The 27,709-nt window shown below is 39.8% G+C and overlaps 1 protein-coding gene across 5 annotated transcripts in view; it reads right to left on the bottom strand.

Annotated features, from left to right (window-relative positions):
- The window catches only part of ANKRD17 (ankyrin repeat domain 17), a 94,553-nt gene that overhangs the window by 33,554 nt on the left and 33,290 nt on the right, over nucleotides 1–27,709 (bottom strand). For all 5 annotated transcript variants that reach the window (XM_064510412.1, XM_064510413.1, XM_064510415.1 and 2 more), the window contains exons 2-14: nucleotides 17,130–17,283; nucleotides 16,371–16,527; nucleotides 13,853–14,000; nucleotides 13,395–13,542; nucleotides 12,040–12,273; nucleotides 10,071–10,165; nucleotides 4,529–4,766; nucleotides 3,782–3,973; nucleotides 3,265–3,374; nucleotides 2,500–2,587; nucleotides 1,377–1,504; nucleotides 752–895; nucleotides 80–182 (exon numbers count right to left, since the gene is read on the bottom strand). In XM_064510412.1, the coding sequence (XP_064366482.1) occupies nucleotides 80–182; nucleotides 752–895; nucleotides 1,377–1,504; nucleotides 2,500–2,587; nucleotides 3,265–3,374; nucleotides 3,782–3,973; nucleotides 4,529–4,766; nucleotides 10,071–10,165; nucleotides 12,040–12,273; nucleotides 13,395–13,542; nucleotides 13,853–14,000; nucleotides 16,371–16,527; nucleotides 17,130–17,283 (1,939 nt within the window). The remainder of the gene's footprint in view (nucleotides 1–79; nucleotides 183–751; nucleotides 896–1,376; nucleotides 1,505–2,499; nucleotides 2,588–3,264; nucleotides 3,375–3,781; nucleotides 3,974–4,528; nucleotides 4,767–10,070; nucleotides 10,166–12,039; nucleotides 12,274–13,394; nucleotides 13,543–13,852; nucleotides 14,001–16,370; nucleotides 16,528–17,129; nucleotides 17,284–27,709) is intronic.

Here is a 27,709-nt window from a genome sequence, read left to right as displayed (position 1 = left end):
CTACCCTGCTAGAAGTGCAACCCTAAATCTTCTATCTAGAAAGGATATTTAGAAAATAAGCTCCAGAACTAAGACTGACCTTTATTTCTGATGGGAAGGGTTGTGGCGACATTAGCAGGGGGTTTGTCAGGCTCCTGGGGTGGGACGACCATGGGCAGCGCCTGCACTGGTACACGAGGAGCCTAAAATGTTGGATACTAACAGATTACTTTTCTCATACTCTAATCTAGTTATAATTCAATAGAAGGTAAACAAAACCCATTACAAAAGCAGATTGTTTCATGGTAGCTAATAAAACAACACCTTTTAAATATGCCGAGTTCAACAGCTTGAGATCATCTGACTTGTATACACTTCACATTCTTAACTTAAACAATTACACACCAAACAATACTCATCTTGACATGGTACAGTGCTACAGTCTGGTTAGGCAAATACAAGCCACAATGGGCTACAAAGGCAACTAAAGAAAAGCCTCACTGAAGCAGATTTCTTTTCAGTTGCTGGAATTTTGCAGCAATCTTGATAAAGCAATAGGAAAAAAAATTGAAGTAGTACACAGTGATGCTCAACAAAGTCTCACCTTTTTTCACAACAGCTCTAAGTTATTTACATTGCATCTTTACTCACAGTTTTGTAGTATGTGAAATCAAATCACTGGCTCTTCTCATCTTTCAACTTCAAAAAGCTGCAAGAAGAAAAGCAAAGAAGCCCCACAAACCCCCACATATCATCAACTCTTAAATCTTACCCTATTTAAATCATGGGATGGTGGGGTCAGCTGAGTAGCATCAGGTGGAGGAGCAGAAAGCAAGTTGTTTGGGTAATCTAGAAGGTAACAAACCACACTGGTATGACCCCCTTTTGCTGCCTCTATTAACATCGTTGATCCATCCTAAAGAGGTAAAGAGGTAAAGATCACAGTATTAGAAACAAACATAATCAAAACGTGAAAACATGAAGTGTTTTGGGAGACATAATACATGGCATGTCTTAAGATAGCCTTAGTAATTATTCAATCAGCAGTTAGTCCCCAACTAAGCTTAAGAATTCTTTTTTTAAAAAAAATGTGTTATTTTCCTTCCTCTTCCTCAGTTCTGACTTTACTACCACAGTCAAACATTTGGATTCATGGATATCAATGAGCACTGACTCCTTCAAACACCTGCTTTGATAGATATGTTCATGAACCTAACATATGCTCATGGTTTTAACTGACAAACTAGCTCTTGCATCTTACTCCTAATTAAATCATGACATGTTGGGTCAGGTCAGCTGCAGAGAATACAGAAGGACCAAATACTCTTGTATACATTTAGTTAAAAGGTTAACAAAGGAACTGCCTCAGAGAAAAATAAGGTAGTTAAGTGACAAACCTTCAATCTGTGCGTAGGATCAGCACCATGAGCTAGCAGTAACTCCACAACTGCCAGATGACCTCCAGCACAGGCCAGTGACAATACCGTATGATCGTTGTTAGCTGTGGTCCTATTCACATTTGCTCCTTCAAAAATAGAGAAAGATTGTGAAAGAGACTCAAAACTCTGCCAGAACTCATAGGAAGTTAGCCCTTTTCTTAAACAGGAAAACATTGCTCTCCATGGTTGCCCTCGTGAGACGTCTAAAATTGAACAGTCAGGCACTACTATCATCAGAAGCTAGTGTTTAACCTGTGACAATCACTGAACCAAAGGTCTGTCTTGTCAGCTGGCTAACAGCTGTAAGGAATTTAACTCTTAGCATACATGCATTCAGAAGAGAGTCAGCACTACTGAATTAGCACTCCAAACTCAATTTTCAAACATCTATGTTTATATGTAGGAAACTTCATATAGTAGGTGTTCCTATAGCTTTTAATTTTCCCAGCAATTTTGCCAGAATAATGCTTATTTTTGTGAATGAGTTAATGCACAGATCTTAGCTGGTCACCAGCAAGCAGATGACTCATTGCAGCTCTACTTCTTTCCTTCACAATCTACACAGAAAAAATTAAATCATAGTAGAAATTTTAGGCCAGTCCTGTTCCCCACAAGACAGACATGAGAAAAGAACTTTTGGTATCAGTTCAAGAAATAGAAAATAGCAATACTGAGGCCTGTATCAACTGTATGTAAGGCTGGAATTGGTAGTTAGGTAAAGCAAATTATAATCAAATTGTGAAAGAAACAGGCATATGAAGTTAAACTTCTAAAAAGAAAGTGCCTAAAAGCTGGATCAGGAGCACTGAGACACCCAGTAATCACTACTGCTGTTGCAGCATTAACTGCAATAGAAGATTGGAATATAACTATTTTTAAACTTGCTGCAGTTCCCACTAATCTCCTCAGGAATTAGAGGCGATCACTATGTGCCTAGTTCAAGGAGTTACGCTCCTTAAGTTGCAAAGGAGTTACACTAGTAGCAACGTACATCTAAACAAGTATTCCACAACATTCCTAACCTAGAGCTCTTCTAAAACCATGAGCAGAAAAGCCTAACTAAGCCTTCTCACAAGCTTACCTTTGCTAATCAAGAACTGAACAGTGCAAACATGACCTGCCCTTGCAGCTTTCATGAGAGGAGTTCTTCCACCTTCAGATTCATGCTCCTAAAGCAAATAAGGAGAGGCTCAGAATTAAAGATTCAAGAAATAGCACGTGTGAAAGGAATAATTCAGCCTGTTTCTTCTTCTTCTTTTTGAAGTGGAAGCAACAGACATAAAGAGCTCTTTTTGGCATTTGACTTTCTTCAAGTATCAAAATTTAAACAAGATTTCAACTGAGTATACCTTCAAGACCCATGATAGTATCACCTACCTTTGTACGGTCTGAGACCACTGGGTAAGAAGCATTTGAGCAAATAATGGGGATTAATTTAACAAAACATATTCCGTCACACTTAACTTCATGTTTTGTTCATGTACTGGTCTAAAGTCTACTGAAATATAAAAATCAGTTTACTTCCATCGTCTTAATTCCACTACAGTACACCACATAGATCACATCAGAACAGAACTGTCAACTGTTTGCTGCTTAAGAAACAGAAAAAATATGCAAATAAAAATATTAACCATAACCAGCTCAACAATTCTATTTAGCATCACCACTTCTTATTCGGTCAAAAGAAAAAGGCTAAAAGGTAATTCATATACAACTGAAACAATTAACATCCACCTTGATAAAAAGTTCTCAGCAGTAAGCATGAGACAAAAAACAAGCAAAAAAAAAAAATCACACTCGTCATTTTAATTTCTAATCGTAAATTTTTAAGACGGTAATTACTTACCAAATCTGCACCTGCCTGAAGTAAGACATCTGCTACATCAGTATGGCCGTTTTCACATGCATATGTCAGTGCTGTATCACCTGTTGCTGTTGTTGCATGCACATTAGCCCCTGAAGCAGTATTAACGAATATGTAAGCTTTACGGAGTTCACTACAGAAAATATGCAAGTCTCTTCATACTCTTTACAAGATCAGATTAAAAACATTTAATTCCCCCTTTTTAATAAAACACCCATGAAATTAAGTAACATCATATCAACTGCACTTGGGGGGTGGGGATAATGGTGGGAAAAAAAAAAATCACTGTAAGCTAGAACTTCAGTTCTAAGAGAGTACGTGTCAACTCATTCTACAAAAGCTAAATTAGGGTCCAAGTAGTAAATTACTTTAAAAGATTACACAAACCTTTGCAGTTAACTTGAAAAAGCTGCTAATGAAAGCATAATCAATACAGAAACAGGAATCTTTTCTTAAGGTTATGGCACTCTATAGAACTAGCAACAAAATTAGTCCATACCTGCAGCTAATAAATATTTAACCAGCTCCAAATGACCCTCTTGAGCAGCCTCCATTAAAGGTGTTGAACAACCAAGTTCTATGTCAGCTCCTGCTTTAATAAGAAAATCAGCAACCTCCAAAAAACCTCCGCAGCAAGCCAGAGTTAGAGCAGTTTCTTGCGTCTCCTCTGTCTGAGCATTGATGTTCGCTCCTTCAAAAAATAAATGAAGACACATACCATAACTACAGACACATCAGAAAACACTAGTTATTAAAACCAGTATCAGCAGACTAAGCCTCTTCTTCAGGCATAAAGCATCTGCTTATGGCACACTTCACTTCTACAGCTGCATAAGTATTCCCCCTAAAACTGGGCTATACCAGACTAAAACATCTCAACTTCCTTTCACTGCTTTGGAAACTCCTCCAAGAATCTTCAAGTACTTCCCCGTAACTCTGCAGCAACACAGTATTATCAAGATATGCTAAAACCACTACACAGAATCTAGGTTACCCACATCAGTTGTTCAATATTGCCTATCTGAAAAACACAAAGCTGTTCTCAAGGACCAGTTACCAATTACGGTTCAAATTAGAGCAAAGAATATTTTGCTAAAATTAACTACCCAATACACCAAGCCATTCAAGGAGGAAACAAAATTTCAAGAAGTAACATAACTATTCCCCCCCTGCCCCAAACACACACACAAAAACACCCCACACAGATGCCTCTGGAATTCTAGTCCATCCAATGCACCATATTTACCTTGGCCAAGTAACAGTGCGACCATTTCTTCATGTCCTTCTCTAGCTGCTTCCATTAGTGGTGTGTATCCTTCATCATTTACCTCTTCCAAGTTAGCTCCACGTTCAATTAACAAAGCTGCCAGTTCAACGTGCCCGCCACAGGCTGCCAAAGTCAATGGAGACTCAAAGGAGTCCGCGGGCATGTTCACCTGAGCTCCGCTGTCAAGAAGTAATCTTGCCACTTCCACATGGCCATCCTAGGAATTCAAAAAACCCCAAACAAGAACATTAGATGAAGACAGTCCAAAAAAAGGTATTTTACCTGACACAGGCAGTCTCTCACCTAACAGCTAAATTGCCTCATTGATCCAGGTCACAACAGATGTGTTGTCAGATGACTGTTATTTTCCAAAGCTTAAGGAATTCAGAAACTCAAATCCCATTAGAAGTCACAGAACAGAAACAAATGAATTAGGAAATCCAAGTATTTAAGGAAACCATTAAAGAAGTTTTTTTAAAAAATATTTTGATTTATGATCAAAATCCACTACAATATAAGCATGGGAAGAAACCTCAAGAAATGTTTTAAGAAATATGCTCGATTCAAAACTAAAATAACGTCAACCACATACTCAACTTTGGTGTGCATACTATAACAAGGTGGTCAACTTCATATCAGATTCACAGGTTCACATGTTATAGTTTGGTATCAATTCATTTCAGAAAAAACAGTTGAAAGGGAGCTTTATGCTATTTTAGAAACATGCCTCCTCCCCAAGAACACCACCTAAATGCTACGACATCTTGTACTGTTCTTTGTTCACAGAACTGAAGAGTGAGCAAATGATGCAAGGAACAAATTCTAAGAAATAAGTTACCACTCAAATACCATGTATTTCTTTTGATCTACTACCAAAAGTTTTCCTATGAGTAATGAAACATGCTCTATATTAAATAAAGGAGTATTAAGAGAATTTCACTGAAAAGTATTTTTTCTAGGATCTAAGAGCAGATTTGGAATTCTTCCTAAAGACTACAATCTTTACACTGCAAACAGGTCACTCAGTGCCAGGGCTCCCCATTTCTTCAAAAAGAGGCATTTTTGTTTTAAATTCAACATGCAGTTGCATTATTTCTTACATAAAACATACTTACAAAATGTCAGGAACATAGCTCATCCTCATTTCCGTGAGGACTGTTAGTCTTTCAGAATATTTATGTTACACATTCACAACTTTCAGGGAGGGAGACAGAAGAGAGGATGAGCTTTAAGTATAACGGTTTTGCTTGCTTCCTTCCAAAGCAGCAGTGTGTAATTACACTGCTTGCCTGGTGGCTCCTGCAATACTATTTCACTTACTGCTCGATTTTACAGCAGTCAGGACATTTTTCTCCAAGAGAAAAAACAAAACAAGACCACTTGTCAGGAGTTCTTCATGCATCACAAGAACCACCTGAACTAGAGCCTTCCCTTGGTAGAGTTTTTCAGGTACTGTTATCTTGCTGTCAAAATGGTTTACCAAAATGTAGCTCTTAAATTTGCTTTCTTCCTTTAAAAGCAAAACAACAAATGTGAGTAGAGTATCTTTGTCACATTCTTAGTAGGCCATAGATTCAGGAACCTGCTCAAACTGCTTTGCGGCTATATGTTTACAGTAGAGTCCTGAGAGTGACATACTAAACAACCACTCATTTCAGCTTCTATATAGAAAAGGAGAGTGACTAGCTTGGTCACTTCAGTCCAACAGCAGGCACAACCTCTCCTAACCAATTTTCTCCATGAAGAAATGGCCATCTTTCATTCAAACCTGGAGTAACCACAGCAGGAAAGATCTGATATAAGAGATGCAGGAGGCTGCATAGGAACAGCAGCAGCTTACCAGCAACGCGAGGCTACCTTGAGATTGTCATTGAACAAGATAAGTACACCATGATCTCAGATTAATAAGAGAACTAACTGAAGCCGCTGCCATCCTCACCAATCTAGGAACCACAGCCACAGCTCCTTTCCCAACAAAACACAAAACTTCATCTGACATTGTTAAAGACTTCATTTTCTAAAGTGTTTTATACCTTTTTGTCATATCCAGGGAGCCTATCAGGATTTTCTCTAAGTAAAAACATCTAGGACATATTATCTAGGACATATTCACCTTTTATATGAAATGACAACACTATTTTAAGGAAAGACTCTAGGGCTGTATAAAGAATCCTTCCTCAGGGAAATGCAGGGATGGTTCCTCAACCATCAGGCTCTGGCATGACAGATCACTTATCCCAAACTGATTTATCATGAGAATGCTGTTGCGAACAACAGAAAAAGGTATGCCTCAAAGTTTCATATATAGGTCAAAAAGTCTCAAAAATAACTATTGGCATTTAACCACAAGGCAATTGTATCCATGCTTCAACGTGCCTTGCAATGGGATGGTGCTGTTCAGCTCGCCGACATCATCTCCAAAACCCTTCAGAGCTAGTATTTGATCACAAAAGTTAGCCTGCCCCACCTGCCCCAGCACACCAAGTGGAGTTTTCAGGCCAACCAGCAAGGGCAATCAATACTCAGCCCTCACCACAGGTCAAGTTACTTCAGTAAGAGCAGGTACAAACTAGACAAACCAGCTTTTAGCTCCCATGAGGCAAATCACATTACTGAAGAACTGATTTGGATTAAAGCAAAGCTACTGTTGTATTTAAAAAAAAAAAAAAAAGCTCTTGGACAGAAGTCCTTCTGAATGCCTTGTAGGACAAGGTTTAAGCAGTCTCACAGGCTCGTATTTAAGCACTATAGTATAGGCACACACGTCGGTAACATACATTTAAGTTCAATGCTATCCCAGAAAAGGTAGCCTTATTGGGTTACTGGAAAATAGCAATTAGTTCCGCAGAAAAAGCGTGCAGAGATGAGAAGCCTCTACCTTGCTACATTTCAGACCTCTAAGAACTGCTACAGAAAGCTGCTCCTCTTCACAAGCACAAGGAAAGGTACCAAATACTCCCAGCTACACCTGTCTCAGTCCTGTGAGCGAGTGGGAGATGCTGACTTAGGAACTGCTGCTTGTGCAAGTCAAGGAAATCAGGACGTTTTCCCCATTCCTCAGCAAGTCTCAATAGGAAATGGTCTAGACATTTCTCCCAGTCCAGTGAACTTCTGTTAGTCTAATGGGGACATAAAAAGCAAGGCGGGGTGGGGAAGCAAAGAAGGCTTGCTCTATGGCTCCATGAAGTAGCAGCATTCTCTGCAAACTCCTGATCTATCAAGCTGTCACGACAAGAAGGCTACTGGCAACAAACACCATCATTTTATAGCCACCTTCCATGAAGCTCCCTGCAGGGACAGCAGCTCTGATATCGATATAGCTAATCTACTAATACTTCACCAGAATAAAATAAAAAACAGCATACGTCCCGTTTACCTACATTCCTTTCTTTCTAAAGGCTTCTTGACAAATATAATTGCTTCTGCAAAGGATTTCTCCATCTGAAGCCATTAACTTGCTTCAACAAGCAAAAGTGTGACCGAATTTAGAACCATTACAGTTAGTTCAGAAAAGGGAAGACTACATTAAGTCTCTAACGAGAATGTATGGCACTTCACTGTGGCCCTAGATCCACAACGAGGCACTGCACAGGCTTACAAGGAAAACCCCAACCCATGTCAAATCTAGTTAGAGGGGAGAGTAACAAGAAAATACAAGACAAGACAAGTTTTCAGTTTTAGGTTTAACATACAGGTGAAGGATTAGAAGAACGTAGGCACAGACATTAATATTACACTTATGTAAGCATGCTGCAACTAGAGGAAACCTCTGCAACAAGCTCTTTCACAGCCTCAAGGCTGTGCACAACAGCCCATTTCAATTCACGGTCACAAAGACGACTAGGAAAAAAGCCTAGATCTGCTCAGTTGTGTTTCCTTTCCTTCTCTCCAGCAGAAAGAGTTTCAGAATAAGCTCCCTGCTAGAAACAGAAACTGACATCTGCTTGGGTTTCTCATCCTGCTAGCTTCGCCTGCCAGCCATCGGTATGGTACAGGGTTAGCCAACTCCGTGTCAGTGTACCCACTTCTCTGGGAGGGGAAACCAACACAAATACTACTCCCTAAACAGTTTCTGGAGGAAGAACAAGGGGGATACATGACCACATTTACTCAGTCAAAAGAAATACCAAAAGTAAAGCTCAAAGCAATAAAAACCTTTCACCTCATGTTATTTGTATGAAGCAGATTTCAAATAGGATATTTGCTTTAAAGATAATGCAGATGTGCAGAGCTGCACAGCTGTTTAAGCCTGACAGTACCTCAAATGGAAACACTACCTGAAGATACTGTTTGGCAGGTTTTCTTCACCAAAGAAGTCTGGAATCATATCAAGTTAGCCATTAAACCATTTCAGAATTAAAATTACCCAAACATGACCTGTTGAAATGAAAGCTTCACAACATCTGCACTGTATGACAGGAAAGTATTATCCAAAGTCAGAGCTGTTCTCTGAATCTTACTAAGTTTTGTAAAATGGCAATCTGTTTTACATTGTCATTTTACAACTGCCTCAGACTGACACACTAGCAACACGCAAGTACGCTTAAATTAACAACTGACTGACAGCATCCCAACAATATTCCCTTTAATTTCCTAGTTGTTTCCCAAACAGTGGCTAAGTGACTATGATGTGACCCATAAGGGGAAAAAAGCTGCACATGCACACCTAAGCATAACCACTTCCGACATAAGCGAAAGAGGATAACTAGGCTTGCAAACTCCTTAAACATGATAGGTATGTTGAATGTCTCCAATCCACATTAAGACAGTACTTGCTGCATAAGTTTAGCACATTTTAAAACTGCTGAAAGCATTTCATCAGCCAATGAGAATCTTCTGTTTTAAGTAACATAATTTGGAAATTCATACAAAAAGGATTTTCCAAACTTCAGTTCAAAGTTGCTAACCCAGAAGCTAGTGGAATGACACAAAGTAAAAAACAAGATTGTTTAAGCAAATCAGTATAATTTACTTCTGGCTATCACTGAAGCCATGAAATTCTCAGAACTGAGGTCACAAAGGTACCTCTGTAGGCAAACCAGGCTACCATGACTATCACAAAGGCAAAAAGCAAAGAGCAAATGACATGCAATGAGACACAAAGACAGACGTAGCCCGTAGAAGCCGCTTTGGGATAATGAGCACATCTTATTTCATTACTTCTGCTATTGCAGAAAAAATAAAGTGCAATTGGACATATATGTACTTTGTATCCAAAGCATGGGTCAACAGAGGTCTCTGTGCTAATGTTCAAGTGATGCAAGTTCTGGCTGATGTCTCAAGAGAATAACTGCTTTTTCAGCCATAAGAGCAAAGGGTTGAATTTTGCTGTTTTACAATGTACCGTTTCTCAAGCGCATATTTTTCTCCATTCTTCTGCCAGAGGGTCCATCAAGTGTGGGAGAGAACCAAAACATCACCAAGTCAGGTTTCACACCAAGGAGAGACCAAAAGCAATCACTGTTTTCAGAAAAGAGAGACATGAAGAACACCTCACTGCTAAAACCATGCATTTTCTTACCATGCAAGCCTCCATAAGAGCAGTGTGCATTTCATCTGTCTTGTGTTCCTGGTCTGCGCCAGCCTCCAGTAGAAATCTCACCATTTCTAGATGGCCTGTACAGGGGGGATACATGACCAAAACATAACACAAACAGTGAAACACTCTTGGAAGGCACATCTGTATCTGTACATACAATGAGAATAGCAGCTCAACAGGACTTTCACTGTGAGAAAATTTCAAATCATCTGGTTACCAGAACTATTTCTGCACTACGTGCGTTCCTTGGGACAATATTAAAATAGAGTAGCACAAACTCCAGAAGGTTACCAGGGTAATTTATCATTCTCTAAAGACCTTGAAACATTTTCATCTACAGAAGATGGGGTTTTTTTCCCCCTCTAAACTAGTTCAGTTTTAAGGATTTAGGGTTGCTGTATTCATAAATGGTATTGTAACCAGTCCTTGAGCTTGCATCAACCCTTAGATGACAAAAGATGAAGCAGATGGACCTTCACACTTCCAAAGTTATTCTTACAATTCAAAAATCTACAGAAACCCAGCAAATAAGTAAATTTAACAGCTTTATCCAAGTATATATCCTCTTATCTCAACCACTCTGCTAATTTCATGACCTTAATTCTCCAAGTTCTGTGGGTATGCCAAGCTCAGTTACCTCTGCTACAGTTGTGAGTGATGACCTCCAAGCATGTTAAACCAAGTCAAAGAAAAAAAAATTAGTTTCATAACTCAAGAAAAAAAGACTAAAACTTAATGCTAGAAGACACCTATCAACAACATGAAGACAACAGGTACAGCCCAGTATGAGGATATGTTCATTGCCTTTTCACTCTTCCCCTTTTATGGGGGGGGGGAGGGGGGGGGAGGAGACAGGAGGAGAAGGTTAATGACATACTTGGTCCCAAATATCACATCATCATTTCACTACAAAACTTCAGCCATGTGAGAAATTTAGGAACAGATTTTTATGCCTTGAACATGCAATTTAGAGCAACACAAACTCAAGAAAAAGCCAGATGCAACAAAATATAGATAACGGAAGAACAAAAACCCTAGTGTTTCTTCCTTTTTCATCATAGCAAACAACTGATTAAGCACAAGCATGTAATTTTCCATCTCAGCGTTCCAATCTCACTTTAGGAATCAAAGTACACTTCTTCAGGGAGGATAAGGGTTCCCCGCCACTCCCTCCCCTTTTTTTTCTTCCAGAAAGACCTTTGCTCTTATAACCACCATAAAAAAAAATGAAAGCTATCATTGCTTATTAAGAAATTTAACATCTGTGCACCAAGAATTAATCAAGGAAGAAAAACTAAACATATATGAAAAACAAAGACCGTCTTCTACTGAGATACCACAGCAAGCATCTCTTACACAAACATGCCAAGAGCCATTCTAAGAGCTCTAATAAAACGTGTCTTAGGTGACTATTGCAGCAACTGCTTAGGTATTTGCACATGTTTGGCCTTTCAGTAAATAAGCTTTCACCTCTTGAGTGATGCAAGATAGCTGCCTGCAAGGAGGTAAAAGAAGGTCTGTTTAAACACTACACCTAAAAGACAAGACCCTGGATTTTGCACACTTTGAGTGCTAAGTCCTTTAAATTTAAGCCATTTCTGTACCTGTGCAGAGATGCCCTGTAGAGTATCGTTGTATTATAGAAAGATTATCCCATTTACTCTGATATCAAGTGAATTATTCCCTTGCTTTGCAACTCATTTAGGACAGAACAGAAAATACTAGCTATGAAGACTCAGATCTAAGTTTTAAACGTCTTGCTACTTACACTCCCCACATGGATCCCTCGTCTTACAGGGGTCAAACACATTTTAAGCTGTATCAGAGCCAGGATAAAAAGCATCAAGTATGTGTCTATCTACAGCCTTCAAATTCATCTTGTACTGAACGACGACTTCGAATACACACACATTTTAAAAGACTTCCCACACTCAAGACCTTGGTACCATACCTTTATAACAAGCCAACGTAAGCGCGCTCTCCTTAAATTCATTGGAATGCGTATTTATGCCTGCTCCATTTTCCAGCAGCACTCTGGCCACTTCCACGTGGCCGGCACTTCCTGCTTCCATCAAAGGAGTGTGACCGTTTTCATTATGGTCCTCAATACTAGCGCCCGATTCCAGCAGTACTTTGACAACATCTACGTAGCCTCCGGCACAGGCATACGTAAGGGCTGTATTGCCTAGAACCAGAAGACAAAAAGTTTTGAAAACTCAAATTTCTACACTGGAACTTCAACTTGGGCTCTACTCCAGTCCTTTTACACAGCTATCTTATGGAACAGGCTTCTCAGCCTACAGCCCATAAAACACAGAAAAGAGCAAGTAAATGCACGAAGCAACTCGGCACAGACAAACTGAAGATCTAGTCAGCTGCAGTCAATTCGATTCTCTTCCAATTAATCTCAGCTTCCATCACAAAAACCCATCACATAACTTTCCACCTTTCCTGTTAATCAGCAGGGACATACCATGAGGTTAAAAAAAAAAAAAAAAGAAAGCTCAAATCAAGGAGCACAATCAGTTACTTCTCTAAATCAAGTCTTAAGCACCTCTAAAGTGCTAGTTTAGAACATCCACAGCATTTACAAGGAGATTAAAAAAAATCTCTGGGGAAAAACCTGCAGAAACATGTATCTGAAGAAAACAATCAAATCTGCCTTTACGTATGCCGCCTTTTAGGGGGCAGAGGCAGAGAGAGAAAAAAAGGCCACTTCAGAGCAGTATAACTACTCAGAACTACTTCACTGAGGGCAGTGGGGGTTGTTTTCTGCTATTTTAACTTTCCTCATAATTGAGCACCTGTACTCAGTTTGTTAATGACAGCTGACTATACAGAAGCTCTACACTACAAATATGAATGAAAAAAAGTTGCTAAAGCAGTTTGATTACTTCAACACAAAATTCTACAAAACTGGGGAGTGCAAGAGTGGGGGGGGAGAGAACACAACTACCTTCTCAGGATCATTACTATCCCCTTGCTTATCTAGACCAGATATTAAGCAATTTTTGAAGTACACAGTACGACTCTAACCGCCCTCAAAATACTATGTGACAACTCTTACATATACTAACACCTTTCAGTTACTAATTGACCTTACCCACTTGCATTTGTCTGCAATCAACTAATATTTTACAGCCTCATAAAAAATATAGAAGCTGAGTCGTAAATCAAGAAGTTATCTGCTTTGTAGAGCTTCACTCTGGCCGACAGCCACTCCTCCCAAATTACCACACAGTTTCCTGTCCACTGCAAGTATCAGATTTTCAGTGTTTCAGCAATCTTGCTAACACACTTACTCACCTGTTGATGACTGTGCATTCACATCAGCACCATGAGCTAGCAGCAACTTCACAATTTTGACATGTCCGCCATTAGCAGCGGCCATTAAAGGTGTTATGTCTCCTTTAATACCCCGGTCCTCCACATTAGCATGCATTGCCAGAAGAACCTGTGAACAGAAGGGTTGATCAACAACATTCAGAAGTGACAAATCAGCGCGTCAAGATGGTTAGAAGTCTACACATAGCCCCTATTTTCAGGAACACATGGTTTTGTGTTAAGAACACTTTAAGAAAGTAAGCACAAAGAACGCATTAGCAGCATACAGTTTATGTGCAAGTTCTCATCTGTCAATTTACTGACTCTTTCCACGACTTTAACACCACCTTCCAGGTGAAGACGACAGAATCGCATTGGTTCAACACTTATTTTATGTAATGCGCACACACACACACACTAAAAGCAGTTTAGTAACCAACCTGTGCAAGCTCATAATATCCTGCTGAGCAGGCTAGACAAAGGAGGCTTTCGCCTTCTTCTGTGTGCTCGTTCACGCTTCGGCCTTCAATTAGCAACTTCCGCACAGCATTTACATCTCCTTCTGAACAAGCCTCTGCCAAGCTGCGGCTAGTAAGACAGAAACCATTTAGAAGTGAAAACGGACTATCTTTGAAATTCTTACTCTACACAGAGTTAAAAAAAAATCCAACACGCCACGCAGATGCAGTCAACTAACAAAAGAAAGCACAATCTAAACAATGACAATTGCTATTTAAAGAGGTGCTGTTTTTACACTTCAGGTTTTCTACGCAATTTCTTTGAAAAATAACTTATATGAATATTCAGCCACTCCTGTTATTAATTTTGAGCACAGTAAAAAGCCAACTGAAACATGTGCAGAACAACCATCCATCCGGTTTACCAAATTTTGCCACACACAAAAAGCAGAGAAAGTGCTGAGAGATGACATGGTTATGGGTCTGATTTTCTGCACCAACACTATGCATGCATTACATTTTTGCATTCAAGAATGAAGTAGGAACTCTCCATTTTGAAAGAATAATAATTTAGTTCCACAAACAAGAAAACTGTTGGTTTTTTACTACTATTTGCTCCACAATGTATCCTCTCAATCTGTTCCTGTTTTGTAGTTCCAGTTTGGAACTACAGGTTTTGTGCTACTCATTTTCTCAAGTAAGGGTCAAGGAACAGGAAACACGATGAGATCGCACATAAGTACTCCCTGTTTACCTGGATATAATTTTATGAATATTTCATTCCAAATGGGTAACCACTAAACAGAGTTACATTTCCATTTTCCTCTGTCCAAGGAGCCAAAGAACAGGACAATCACCCATCAAGACATGCTTCTGTTCAACACTGTCAACCAGACTCCAACAAATCACTTGGCATCACTCTCAACCTATAACAATGTATCATCACCACCACCACCACCACCCTAAAACAGCCTCTGTCTCATGCTGGAAATAAACTGCCGATTTTTGTAGTGAAATACAACCTTCCAGTTGCCACCGTAACTCAACCAAACAGAAAAGAAAAATATTCTCCTGGTTGCATTAGCCCTTGGTCATGCAAGGGAATTTTTGGTCCTTATGTCACATTATGAATTCTTAGTCTTGATCATTCTAACTCCGTATTTCAGCAGAAAAGAAAAAAGTTTCCTGAATGCATATTTTGGGCTGATACAAGAACACACGTTCTGTCTATTCAGTTCCAAATACTTGGATGATTAATAATAAATGCAAGACTATTGGCCTCATCCCATCCACCCTCCTCATCTCTTGTCCATTTAGGAAAACCCATTAACACAGAACCAGCTCAAAAGAGAATGGAAAAATAAGGTAGTTGACATAAAATATCTGCAAGCCATATCACTCAAGGAGATCAGGAACAATTTTTAAAAAGCACAAAATGCAAAAATATGAATTGCTGAACCACAGGCTAAGCTATATTTGCGTTTAGCATCCATGACTATGGTCTTATTTGTGTCACTAGGCCAAATCTTTATGGAAACAGAAATATTTCTCAAATATATACTGTTGACAGCATCGCCCACATTTATTTTCATTTTCCATATCCTCTGTCCCAGTAATAACTTTGGCAACATCCACTGTTAGTAGCAAAAAAGATAGCTAGGGGAGAGGTGCACGCAGCACAGGAGCAGACCTAACTCCAAAGGCTTCTAAACTCTTCAAGCGTCCTGATCCGTGCACTCCGAGTTACTCAGTACACAGGGATTAAACCGTCATCCAGCACAGCAGGACTTGGAAGCTCGCACTAACACTGTTTCCGCTGTATGTAAGCTTAGTGATAGTCTAGAAGGCAGTGGGTTTTTTATTTCCCTCTGAAACCATCCCAAGAGGAGAAGAGCCAAGCAAATTAAGCCAGAAAGTCTGTTTAAAAAGCAGAGAATTTCAGGCCTCGGCTCTGTCCAAGGTCCTACAAATTGCAGGAAAGCCAGCTACCATCATGAAGGCTCAAGTCCCTGAAGACCGTTTGCCTTCCTCAGTTGAAAAGAAGCTCAGAAGTTCTCCACAACACATTCTGTCCCAAAGCTAGTTTATTGATTTCACTGAAATACTTCTAGGCTTCCATGGTAATTAAGAACAAGAGAAAAAAACTACACACCTTTCAACACTTCTATCCATTTCAGGATATTTTTGGGTGAAGTTCAAACCCCAGGCTACTTACAAGCTCAGGGATTTCATTTCTTGAGTTTGACAAATTAAAAAGAAGTTTCTTGGTGAATGATTTCTGGATTTTGAGCAACACTACTCGCTCCACTTCCCACCGCATGAATTAACAGTCCAGGGACATGTAACAGGAGAATCAGAGGTGACAATCTGCTGCTAGTTCCACTTGAGTAACAACTTCACCATATTGTAGCCAGAAAAAATACAGAACAACAAAAACTGCATCGAGAAGTCACAGTAGCACACTACTAAAAACATCCAGTAAAAGAAAATGTAGGCTTACTTGTCCGTCTGCCCTGCATTTGCTGTGCTTTCTGCTCTCATCCGGGTTAGTGCAGCAGCAGCTTCATCCAACGCGCAACTGACTGAAGAAGTCAGTCTGCGAAGCACCTCGGGATCTGCGAATGCTTTACCATCGGCAGTAGATAGTTTACCTATTCCTTTCATTTCAAGTTGACAAGTTGGCATGCCAGAGAAGGAAAAAATAGAGAAGCTGAAATTGAGTCTGAGTTCTGCTAGCAGAAACACTGCAAATGTAATCAACTACAGCTTCAAAAATTATGGGATTAGCTGTTCAATAATGTTAACCTAAAAGCTGCCATCAGATGCGTCGCACATGAAAGAAAGCCTCCAACACAGAACCCATTATTTTTCAACTACTGACAACTACTTAGCATATGCTACCAGTGGTGCTTTTCCTACACTAGCTATTAAAAAACAAAGCCTCATTAAGTAACCTAGTTTTTGATCCAAGGTTACAAGACAAGGCTGGATGTGAACTTCTACTGAGGTTTTTAAAAATCCAAATTTGGAGGAATCCAAATAGAAGCGTGGCCTTTCCATGAAACTCCAAACATTCAAAATTGAGTGTCTCAATCAATTCCTTCCTCTTCAGTAACTTGCACAACCTTGCCAGGTTCACACCGCATTGCATTCCACATTTGGGGCATGTTCATGCGGATCAGACTTATGCAAGCAGTTCCACTACGGTCTCTTGAGTCTGGGCTTCAGGATTAAACCTGTAAGGGACAGGAGTACTTACCTGCAGCTTCAAGTAAAGCTTCTAATCTAGCCTGGGTTTCTGGATCTACTGTTCTCAAGTCAGCACCATCGGCAGTACTTGACAAAAGCAATTTGGAAGCTGTTTCCAACATCGGGTTTTCGAGATCATCCTGATCCAAGATGAACGATTCCACCTGGGGAGGGGTGGAAACAAATAGATCTGACTTAGAAATAATACAATTGATTCGAACCTAATTAATACATTAGAAAACAAAGCTGCAGTTATCTGTTAAAGGTTTTCTTTCCAAGCACTTTGTCAGCCTAACTATCCTCAGTTGACTCGAAAGGCATTTCCTCCCCACCCTGCGGAAGCAACAAGGTCTTCCAAAATCATGTACGCATGTACAAAGAACCACCTTCTTTTACCCTGTCAATTCGCTCTGCAACTAAAAGCCATAGGATACGCCCGAAATATTTTAAGGTGCCCTTCAAAATTGCTCAGTGCAGTGTGATGCGATGTGCAATTTCAGACAAGGATGGAAGTGTCAAGGAACAGATATTACGCTAGAAGGCCTACGGTTAGTAGCTGCTAGAAGTTTCTACACACACCGCATGTTTCTTTTTTTCTAAGTACCAACGAGGAACGTACAAAGAGACAGACATGTTCCACACAACACCATCATCTTTCAAACCAGTAACCTACCCTTAAATGACACCCATTGAGCTATACTAGTAAAACCCACAATAAGAAAAAAAATTAACTATTTTCATTACTTCAGTGTGAACTGTATTTTTCTGACTTGCAGAAAAATTCTTAGCTATCTCGCTTCTTTCAAACATGAGGTCTGTTAATTAAACATTAAAAAAAAGCAAAGGACCCGCAATACGTTCCAGAGGTAATCCACTTCAAAGAAACATGCAAAGGGTTTTGTGGAAGCTTCCTCAAAAAAATATGTATTTAACAAATTATCTAGGGAATAGCCAACCTGCTATATTTGCATTGTCTAGAGAACAGACACCGAGTGATCTAAGTTCTTCTAGACATCCTATTTTCTTGCACTCTCCATTTGTTTTGGTTGTAAAACACACTGAAATTAAACAGGAATACAACATACTAGAGAGAAAAGCCTCTAGTATCCATTTGTGCTTTACGGCCTATTAAAAAAAGGACAGGGTCAAGTAGTTTCAAGTTCCATAAACGCTCTCTCAAGTCTATGAGCCAGGGCTTTTATTAGACTATTAAGACCAAGTTTAAACACACACACACCCACAGACCTCAACAGCACCTCCTTACTCCTCCAATCTTAACATCTTCCGAAATCAAAGAATTATAGATGCAAGCCTGCCAGACAGACAAACTGCACGTGTCACCCACCCACAGAGCATCACTGAAATCTTCAAACATCTTAACATAAAAGAAGCTACTGTCTATAATACAGCAGTAGTGTATTTCCACATGGAATACAGTTTTATCAAAAGGATAACGTATACATTTTAAGACAAGACTAGGTCGATCTTAAAAGTTCACAGTCTCACAAGCATCGCACATTCAGATTTCTCTAGATGCCCCAAGACTCTCAAGAGGGCAAAAACACCAGAAGTAATTGTTTTATTGCAGATCTCCAGTAAAGCCTCTCTCCTTCCTCTCATATATTATTGTATAAAAACTTCAGAGCTCACAAGTCTGCCTTCTGCAGTCTGTCTCCGATACCCTGGTTTTTGCTTTTTTTTGTTTTTTCCCCACAAACAGTAGTGGAATTTAACTGCCTATAGTCGAATGTGGCATCGATTATCTACTGAATTCAAAAGCTACCACAATATGGTACTAGTACATAAACTGAACCTATACACATTGTTTGTTTAGGAAGCTAGGCTGCAAACTACTTTCAAAATGATTGTTTGATCTATCATCTGAAAAATATCATCCTTTAGCAATACACAGGTGGTTTGCTTTTAAACCCCAGAGGGTATTTGAAGCCTTTCTTTTCCCTCCTCTTCAAATCCCGAAATGCAGCCAAGCTGTAGAGGACAACTTCCAACTTATGATCGCAGTGACTCCAATGGCAACAATTACAGACCCAAGACAGTCCTGCAGTGTCAGCTGTTCCTCCTCAGCACTAGTTTTCCTAAGCTTTCTATCCACTCACACATGCCTCAGGTTTCCAGTTTGGGGAGCTCCCAGGCTCCTCCCCAGTCCTAAGGGACATTTGACTCCTGCCTCGCCAAGGTCCTCCTGTTTGTCTACGCCAGCACGGTTCCACACATCCGCTGCCCCCTTCTCAAGGCTGGCTGCAGTGGGACTGAGGACTCACCAGTCGCCTTCTTGCAAAGGGACAAGCGAGGCAGCAGGCAGCAAGAGAAAGGAACTACTCAGGAGCCAAGAGACAGATTTCACAACTGGAAATGCTAACTACTGAACAGCTAGAAGGGTTCTTGGCTCACCCAATTCAGGGACACAAAAAAAAATGTTTGTGTGTATATGTATATAAATACATATTTTTTTCCTTAGAATAACTCAAAAATCTCATCTGATTGAGATATTTAACAGCTGGTCACTCTCCTTTCCTAACATTATGAAATATTCGCTATGGAAAAAAACAAATACAGAAAACTTCCCTCGCACTCACCAACCCCCACCCCAAAACTAGATCTCTTGTGCAGTTTATGTTTCAAATGAACCATCTTCTGATTTTCCTTCCAACTATCCAGATGAGCACAGTGGGGAAAAACAAAACTCTGTAACACAAGATAAAGCAGTCAGCCTACAAATACAGCACCAACACAAATACAAGTCACCAGGAGAAAGCTTTCCTAAAGATCGATTGTGGAAAAATAACTCATATTATGTGTCATCATTCAAAGACAACTTTAGAGCAACATCTGAAGAAATTAACTTGTTAAAAACTGAAATTAAAATACTTAGTATACTTAAGTATAACTATTTTCCTTTTTTAAGGCAGAAAAGACTTTTCAGGTCACAAGGATTGAAGATAAGTTTTCCTGAAGCCTGCAGTTAGATCACTCTATTTCTGCACGTGTCTAATCCTACGAGTTCCATTGGATCAAGAGTGTTGCTGTTTGGCCTCTGCAACGTGAAACAGAGCACCACAGCGGGGTAACACTGCTCAGAGATGCTTTCCAACTGTGGTCAGTTAAACCGTATTTTTGTAGGAGTGAAAATTCCCTTTTCATTTCTCAGATAATTTTGCCCTCTCCACAAAAGCTACAAATTGAAGACAGCATTTCCATGACCCAGCTTAAGTAAATGGACATTTTCTTTAAACGTCTTCAGATGTACTTTATTTCCCTTAACTTAAAAAAGGTGTAGAATACTACACATATTTACAGATCAGAATAATCAGTCCTGGCTTTCAGCCATTATCTCTTGAATCATACAACACTGACATGATCCAACATGCGTTCTGCAATGAAGTCTCGTGTTCTGCACTTGCCCAAGTTTACTTCCTCCGTAGCCTTCCCTAACAAAACTCATACTTTTATCAATTGAAAGAGGTGCAAGGGGAAAAGTTACCAAGTACATTTTACCTAGTGTCAAGCAAGATGGCCTACAGCTTTGATGCATTAATACAACTGAAGAGAAATCAAAACACTCTTCTCTAAATTTTTGTTAACAGGCCCATAAATCTACATCCCAAGGAAACTTCAAGCTACCAGCATCCTCGCACAAGCTGCACATGTTACTTCACTGTAATGATTCATTTTTTTGCCTCAATATTCCATGCACTGAAATACTAGACTAAGTGAAGCTTTCAACATGTCCTACTTTTGCCACCTCCTACAAGAAATGCCAGGGCCATGCGTATGCGTCCGCATGCTCTCATGCGGAGGTAATGAAGGTCAAACAATAAACATTCTCCCATATTTTCCCCTCACAAAAAGCAAGGAGTTGAAGAGAACAAGTCAATCACATATTGACTTCAAGAGTATTACTTATTTAGGCTAAACACCAATTAGTGTGTTTCTAATTTTATGTCAAGCCAGGGGGAGGACAGAAAACATATCCCAGCTATAACCAATTGTATTTTTCATACATCTGCTGCACTTAGAAGATAGAAAGAGTACTGAACACCAAAACAAGAACTCAAGTACAACATCAACTATGGTATGAAGCTAGTAGAAGTACTCTCAATAGCAAAACTGGTATTTAATACCCAAACCAATCATTCCAAGTTTGCAGTGATGGCTGCCTTAATATTACTTTCAGCAGAAATAGTTGCCACGTTACATAGATCGACGGATATAAGCTTGTAGACATTGCTATGCATCTAACCACAGCATGATTCAAGTCCGATGATACCAGACAACGTCACCGTTAAGAACTTTTCATCTTATTTGACACGGTGTGAGGAAAGAACGCGGGAGCAGAGCTAAGCCTTCTTCTTACGCTAGTGACTTCAGTACCTTTAAAGCGTCACTTAGTTTAGTATCTGAATTCCCTCTTTTCAGGTATGTCTAACTTTTTTTTGTAACATTTGCATTTTGTCTCAATAGAGTCACCCACACAGCACTGTCACAGACCTCTAGGATGAGATACACTTAATGAATAGTAGAGATCAATAAAAGCTACTACTTCAAACTTCCTTTATAAACAATGATAAAAAACAGTCCTCCAATACACACCACCTACTAAAGCCCTTACAGTGGAATAACAAAAGCATATTATTTATCCATCTAATCAATACATAGGACCCATGAATAGCTCAGGTCATTTACTTACAGAGCATCTTTGGCATTTTTTTTTTTTAATCATTGTTTTATCCTTGTTCCCCAAACACAGCTGTGCTGTAAGGACAATCCACAAGCTTTAAAAAAAGACAACAATAAATCATTTTCTCACTCTTCCATCAGGGTCCCCAACTGTAAGATCTGAAGAGCCTGACCTGCCTGATTTGGCAGGTTCTGTTCCCCAGGCCTTTTCTTTAGAAGCATCCTGTAAGTACTCCGTATTTACACTCTTCTACTTTCTAGCGCTTAGTCAGAACTTAATACATGCAAGACGCGACACTCCACATACACTGTAAAAATCAACGTCGTTACTGCAATGTTTTCCTGTGCCACCTCAAAGCTGGAGGCACAGAAATGGAGGGCAGCACACTGTTTCTTAATTCTATGGTACATTTAGGCACACAGTGTCATTAACCAGCCAACACACTTTCTCAAAAGGACATGACTAGTACCCTTGGCCAGACATCCATCAACACTTCCTGGAATCAGCATGAGTTCCTAGCTGGGTTTTAGACAGTGCTTATAATGAGAAAACAGGCAAGCAATTTTGCTCCCCTGAAGCCTAACATGAAGACGTGCTTGGGGGAAAAAAAAAAAAAAAAAAAAAAAAAAAAAAAAAAAAAAAAAAAAAAAAAGATTAAAACTCCTGGAAAGTATCAAGTAGAACAGTTTAAACATCTAGCAGTTAAGTTGCACACAACACACTTCAAAGGCTGTGAAATAGCAAGCGGTAGTCATTAACGTAACAGGACCAACATGATTTTTAGATTCTGCAAATCAGAAGACATCATTAGTCCAAAATCAGATTTGGATGAAGCAAACTAGCCCAACCTAGTGTTTCAAAAAGCCTCAAAACACCTTTAAGGTCAAATATTTGGGGTTTTTCTTTCTCTGCAGATTGGGGGTGGGGGGGGATGACAAGTATTTCCTAGGCTTACAATTCAGCTGCAAATTTGTTCCCTAAGTTCTGAGAGATTATTCCCACTATTTTTCCATTACATCATTACATTAAGTTTTTGCCTAGACATTTGGGCCTTTGGTATCGGCTATCCAGAGATTGCCAAAATGGACCCTATGAGAACACAAGCTCACTATAAAGCATTTCAGAAGAACACAGTAGACACAGAACAACTACTTGCTACTGTCATATAAGCAAGCTTAACCACTTAGACTTAGTAACTGAGTCCATTTTTATTATTTCTTATTTGGGTACAAAAGGACCTATTGTCAATTTCCAACAGCTGAAAAAACCTGATTTTTCCTAGCTACAAACTTTTTAGGAAGTACTCTGAGGTTTTTAAAGACAACATGCAGCTTAATACAGATTTTCAAGTCCATCTGATATTGCAAAGCTGCCTTCAGACTGAAACTGAAAATCACTAAGACAGTCAATAGACTTTAGTCCTACTACTTCGACAAGTCACTAGCTAGAAGGGTAAGGAGACTTTTGATGCTTTTTCTCAACTAAAATGATTCTCATTCACTGAAAAGTTTTAATCCTGGTTTACGTAAAGAACACCTAGCAAAACTGCAGAGCCTGCCTCACAGTTATACTACCTTCTCCTTGGGTTCTAGCAACTCATATCAGAGATAATTCTCTGCTTTTGCTACCAAAAGGTTTTAGCTTAAATCTCCATGGGTAGAGAGGTAATTATTTCTATCATCATCCTCTAGCTTGCTAAGACAAGGGATTGTTTTACAGCCAACACCATTTACTTGCTCAGAGCTCAAACTATGGCACTTCAAGGTCACAAACTCAATACACTTGACTGGACAAGCGGGAATGAGCCATAGGGCTTGCACACGGACCAACTTTTTCCTAAGGGCCACGGACAAGTCTTCACAGGCCAGAGCACCTACAACCTGCCCCACGAGTTTGGGACCAGGACCTCTGTCAGGAGTTTCAGGAGCCCGTGCTTTTAACAAAAACAGCTTCTCAGCATTTTCGCCCGTTGAGCAGTTTAACTGATCATCAGGGGAGCACTTCCTACAGCCTTGGAGATGACCACACAACTGTTCCCAACTGTTGCAAGACACCGCACAAAAATTACATTCCTAAGTATTCCTTGAATTTTTTTCCATTGTTCACTGCATGAATATACTTTACATGTCTGTTTTACACAAAACACCAGCTTTTATACTGCTACCTGTCAGCAATGAATACACAACAGTTTGACTGAAAGAACAAAGTCAAACTCAGAGTAATAACTAGTTAAGTTTTCTTTGCACAAAACTGCTAGGTCTTTTTTGAAATGTTTTATATCTAAACATACTACAAGCATCAAGACATTCACGAGGAAAGAGAGGCTCAACGCAAAGCAATGATACATAGTCAGAACCTGACAAACCTGGCCAAGAATTTCAAGCACTCACTTTTAACTTAGGCATTCCAAACAGCATACAAATGCACAATCCAAAATTATGCCAATTACAGTGCATGATTCCACCATATTTTAACTTAAAGACTTCGGCAGTCCATTAATATACAGCTTTGAATCGCAAGCGCCAAGAAATAATTTCTAGTCACAGACAGACAACACTTTATTCCAAGTGTACTTCACATTTCCTTTTCATTGTACATGACCTGCATTTTTTGTGCATCTTCGTCACAAGCCAAGCTGGGTGAAAGGGTAAGAAATTCTTTTTCAGTCCCCTATATGCCATTCCAACATAAGAATTGCCTAGTGTGCCTTATCCTGCTACCTTTTGGCACTCTGAATGTAGTATCTCCCAAGCATTTGCAACATATATTAACTCATCACAGTTGACAGCCTTCTGAAAGAACAAACTCTGATCTGAAACATCAAGACAAAGCACTAAACTTATAGATGTCTTGAAACAAGATAGCAGGAATATATTCAAAGCAACTGTCTCACTTGATCATCTGAAATATTAAGGCAAAAAGAAGTGTATGGTTCTGCCTTTTCAGCTAAAGCTAAATGCCTTTAGGTGAACTTATTCAGTTAACACAGGTAAAAACGCTTTTGAAGATGCAGACCTTCCCACCACGAACACTGCATTACATGAAGAATTCCACTGAAAACATTTCTGACAAGAAGCATCCAACAAGTAACATTCAGAGTTTTTGTTGGAACTAATATCACCATCTAATTTATATGACATAGCTCTGAAGTGGAAGTGATGAATTACTGGATTTTTACACAAGATAACCTTTCCTTAGATCTAGATCAAATCCCTCATTATTGAAGGAGATGGCAAACACTGAGGCTAAGCAAAGCACACCATTTCATCTACTCAGTTTCAGCCTTGCAGGTTTTCTATTTTTCATCAAAACTACTTTGGACTGCGAACAAGTCGTGTGATCCTTCCGCAGTCTACCCCACTACTACAGCAGCAGCATCACCTTGGAGATTAAGGGTGACAGCAGTATTCCTTTCATGTACAGTGAGGTGGGACTGCTCCCAGTCACCCAGGATACATAACTAGATCTGTTTTTTTCTGTCACATGATGACCCTCCTCAAACTGAACTGCTTTGCTCAGCACAAATCTGGAATCCAGCAAATGAAGTGTCTCAACAGCGTCTTCTTTCATTTCATTCTGTCAACTAGACACTCCATTTCTCTTGCGGCTTGCTAAGGAAGGGGGGAGGGATGAGAAGAGTAACTGTCCCTCCTGCTGAAATGGCATAACACTGTCCTCACGACTGGCACCAACAGACTTTCTGCTGCAGGGACACCTGCATTATTACTGCAGTGTGTTTCTGATGATGAGACAGGTGCTGATGCATTCACATGAGAAATCCCTCCCCTCCTCCCTAGTCCATATCACCAGTAATACAGAACAAAACAAGCAAAAAGACAGAGCTATCTATAGCTACAAGACCGTCATTCTTGAGAACCTATAAGAGCTTTAGTTTAACAATTTTTTCCCCTTTTCAAATCTTCACTTCAAACACTTGGCACACCTCCATATTAAGCTAATTTATGTGTTAACTAGTACTTCGCTACAGTTGTTCATGCTAGACAAACTTCATCACCATGTAAAAATAACAACACCTCAACTCATTATCTTATTAAGTTCCCTGCCCCAGTTTCATACTAATGGGGGGAAAAAATACACATTAGGTCTCCAATATCAGTAACAGGGTAAAAAGATCACTAAAAACTCAGTGCAATCTTTTCTCTAAAACTTCCTGCCATCATGATTCTGAAAGGCCAACTTCAGTCAACACTTGCCTGTTCACAATAAAAAGATAGGGTTGGAAAGACTGGAGTACAAACTCCAGCCACTTGGACATAGTACATTATGCAACTTTTTTTTTTTTTTTTTTTAAGCTAAACATTCACTAGAAACAGTCGTATTGGGTCTGGGCTTGAAAAGAACTGAATATTGCAGCAAGCAAAACTTCCTTGACAGTGTATGAATAACTCACTTAATAGACTGCTGTTGACCCTGGGATGTGGTAGTTTACATCAAAGCAACTGAGGCATGGGTACATCATTTCTTCTGCTGACCCTCCTGCAGGGCTCTCAGCTCCAGCAAAGAGGGAGAAATGATCACCAGGTACACTGAACTTCATCAAGACTTTTTACCCCTTCCCCACCAGCAATGTAACCTTCAGCTCCAAAAACTAAATTGACCAACTAACATATTTCTTCTGCTTAAAACTAGCTAGCTAGTTCGGATGACCTACCCAGCTCACACTTGTGAGCAAGTCTTAGTATCACCTTTTCCTTATGAGCCTTAGGATGGGGTCACAGCCATAAGCCCTTCCCTTTTGACTTCAACAGAACCCGTGTTTAGTCTGCTGTGAACTCGAGGACTCAGTATACCAAATAGTAAATTACACATAAATCTGTAACACAGATGGTTCCCATATTGCTGGGAAACAAAAAGGGAAGCCACTTCCTGCAAGAGCTCTGACATCTGAGGGATATTAAACAGATATTTTGACCCTATCCAGGCATTGTTTGCAACCCTTGATTAAGCAACCTGTCAAATCTTCTCAAACAATAAAAATCCATCAGAAACACACCAAGGGCAGCACATGATAACAATGAATAGAAAAGATAAAGCAACTGTGAGCTTCCCAGAAACATTCTCTCCCCTTGTCACTCAAACCTCCCAACATCACACTTAAACAAGAACTGCAGCCCCCTAAGACTCTCTCCAAGGTAAGCATCACTTAAGCTACTTAACAAGTTACTTATAGGGAGGGCCACACAGACCAGAGCCTACTCATTAGAGCTGTAAAATGCTTAGAGGGGTTATGCTGCTCATGACTGTCAGCTGTTTCTCCACCCAGGCTGTACCATAGGCTCTTTAAGACAAGCCTTTCAAGTTGCATAAATGGCCTTTTGGAGTTTTCCTATTTCTCCTCCTACTGAAGGACAGCTCAAGGACTCAGTCTCTCTGGATAAGCTTGCATTTCAGGCATATCCTCACCGACACCTCTGCAGACTCTCTGGGCTATTTCCCCTCACATGACTCAGACTGACCCACAATCCAGGCCTCCAGCACGGTCAGTTCTCGTGGATTTGGTAGAACATAGCGACGCAGGGAAAAGCTGCAGGATGCTGACACCTCTAAGACTCCCCTATCTGAAAGAACAAGTAGTTCCTTAGAGAACAACTTAGTGGAACAAAGTCTCTTCAGTTTTGCTATTCAACTACATAAAAATTGGGAAGCACGTTAAGTGCAACTCTTTACAGAGGAGAGTTTGGTAGTCTACCCAAAGAGCACTTCAGCTCACACTAACACCTCTGAACAACATGCGTGTTACTGAAAAAGGACTAAGCAGCGCTGCTGTGCAGTTATGCCCTACTCCTCACTGCCCTACTTTCAAGGGACTAATTTTTCTCATAAGTCTTGTTTAAGGCAGGCGAGCTCAGAAGAAAAAGAAGATCCTTCTC

Source organism: Dromaius novaehollandiae, chromosome 4, assembly GCF_036370855.1.
Source record: "Dromaius novaehollandiae isolate bDroNov1 chromosome 4, bDroNov1.hap1, whole genome shotgun sequence".
Taxonomy (NCBI): domain Eukaryota; kingdom Metazoa; phylum Chordata; class Aves; order Casuariiformes; family Dromaiidae; genus Dromaius; species Dromaius novaehollandiae.
Note: the sequence above shows the minus strand (reverse complement) of the source record. Positions and strands in the feature narration are given on the sequence as shown.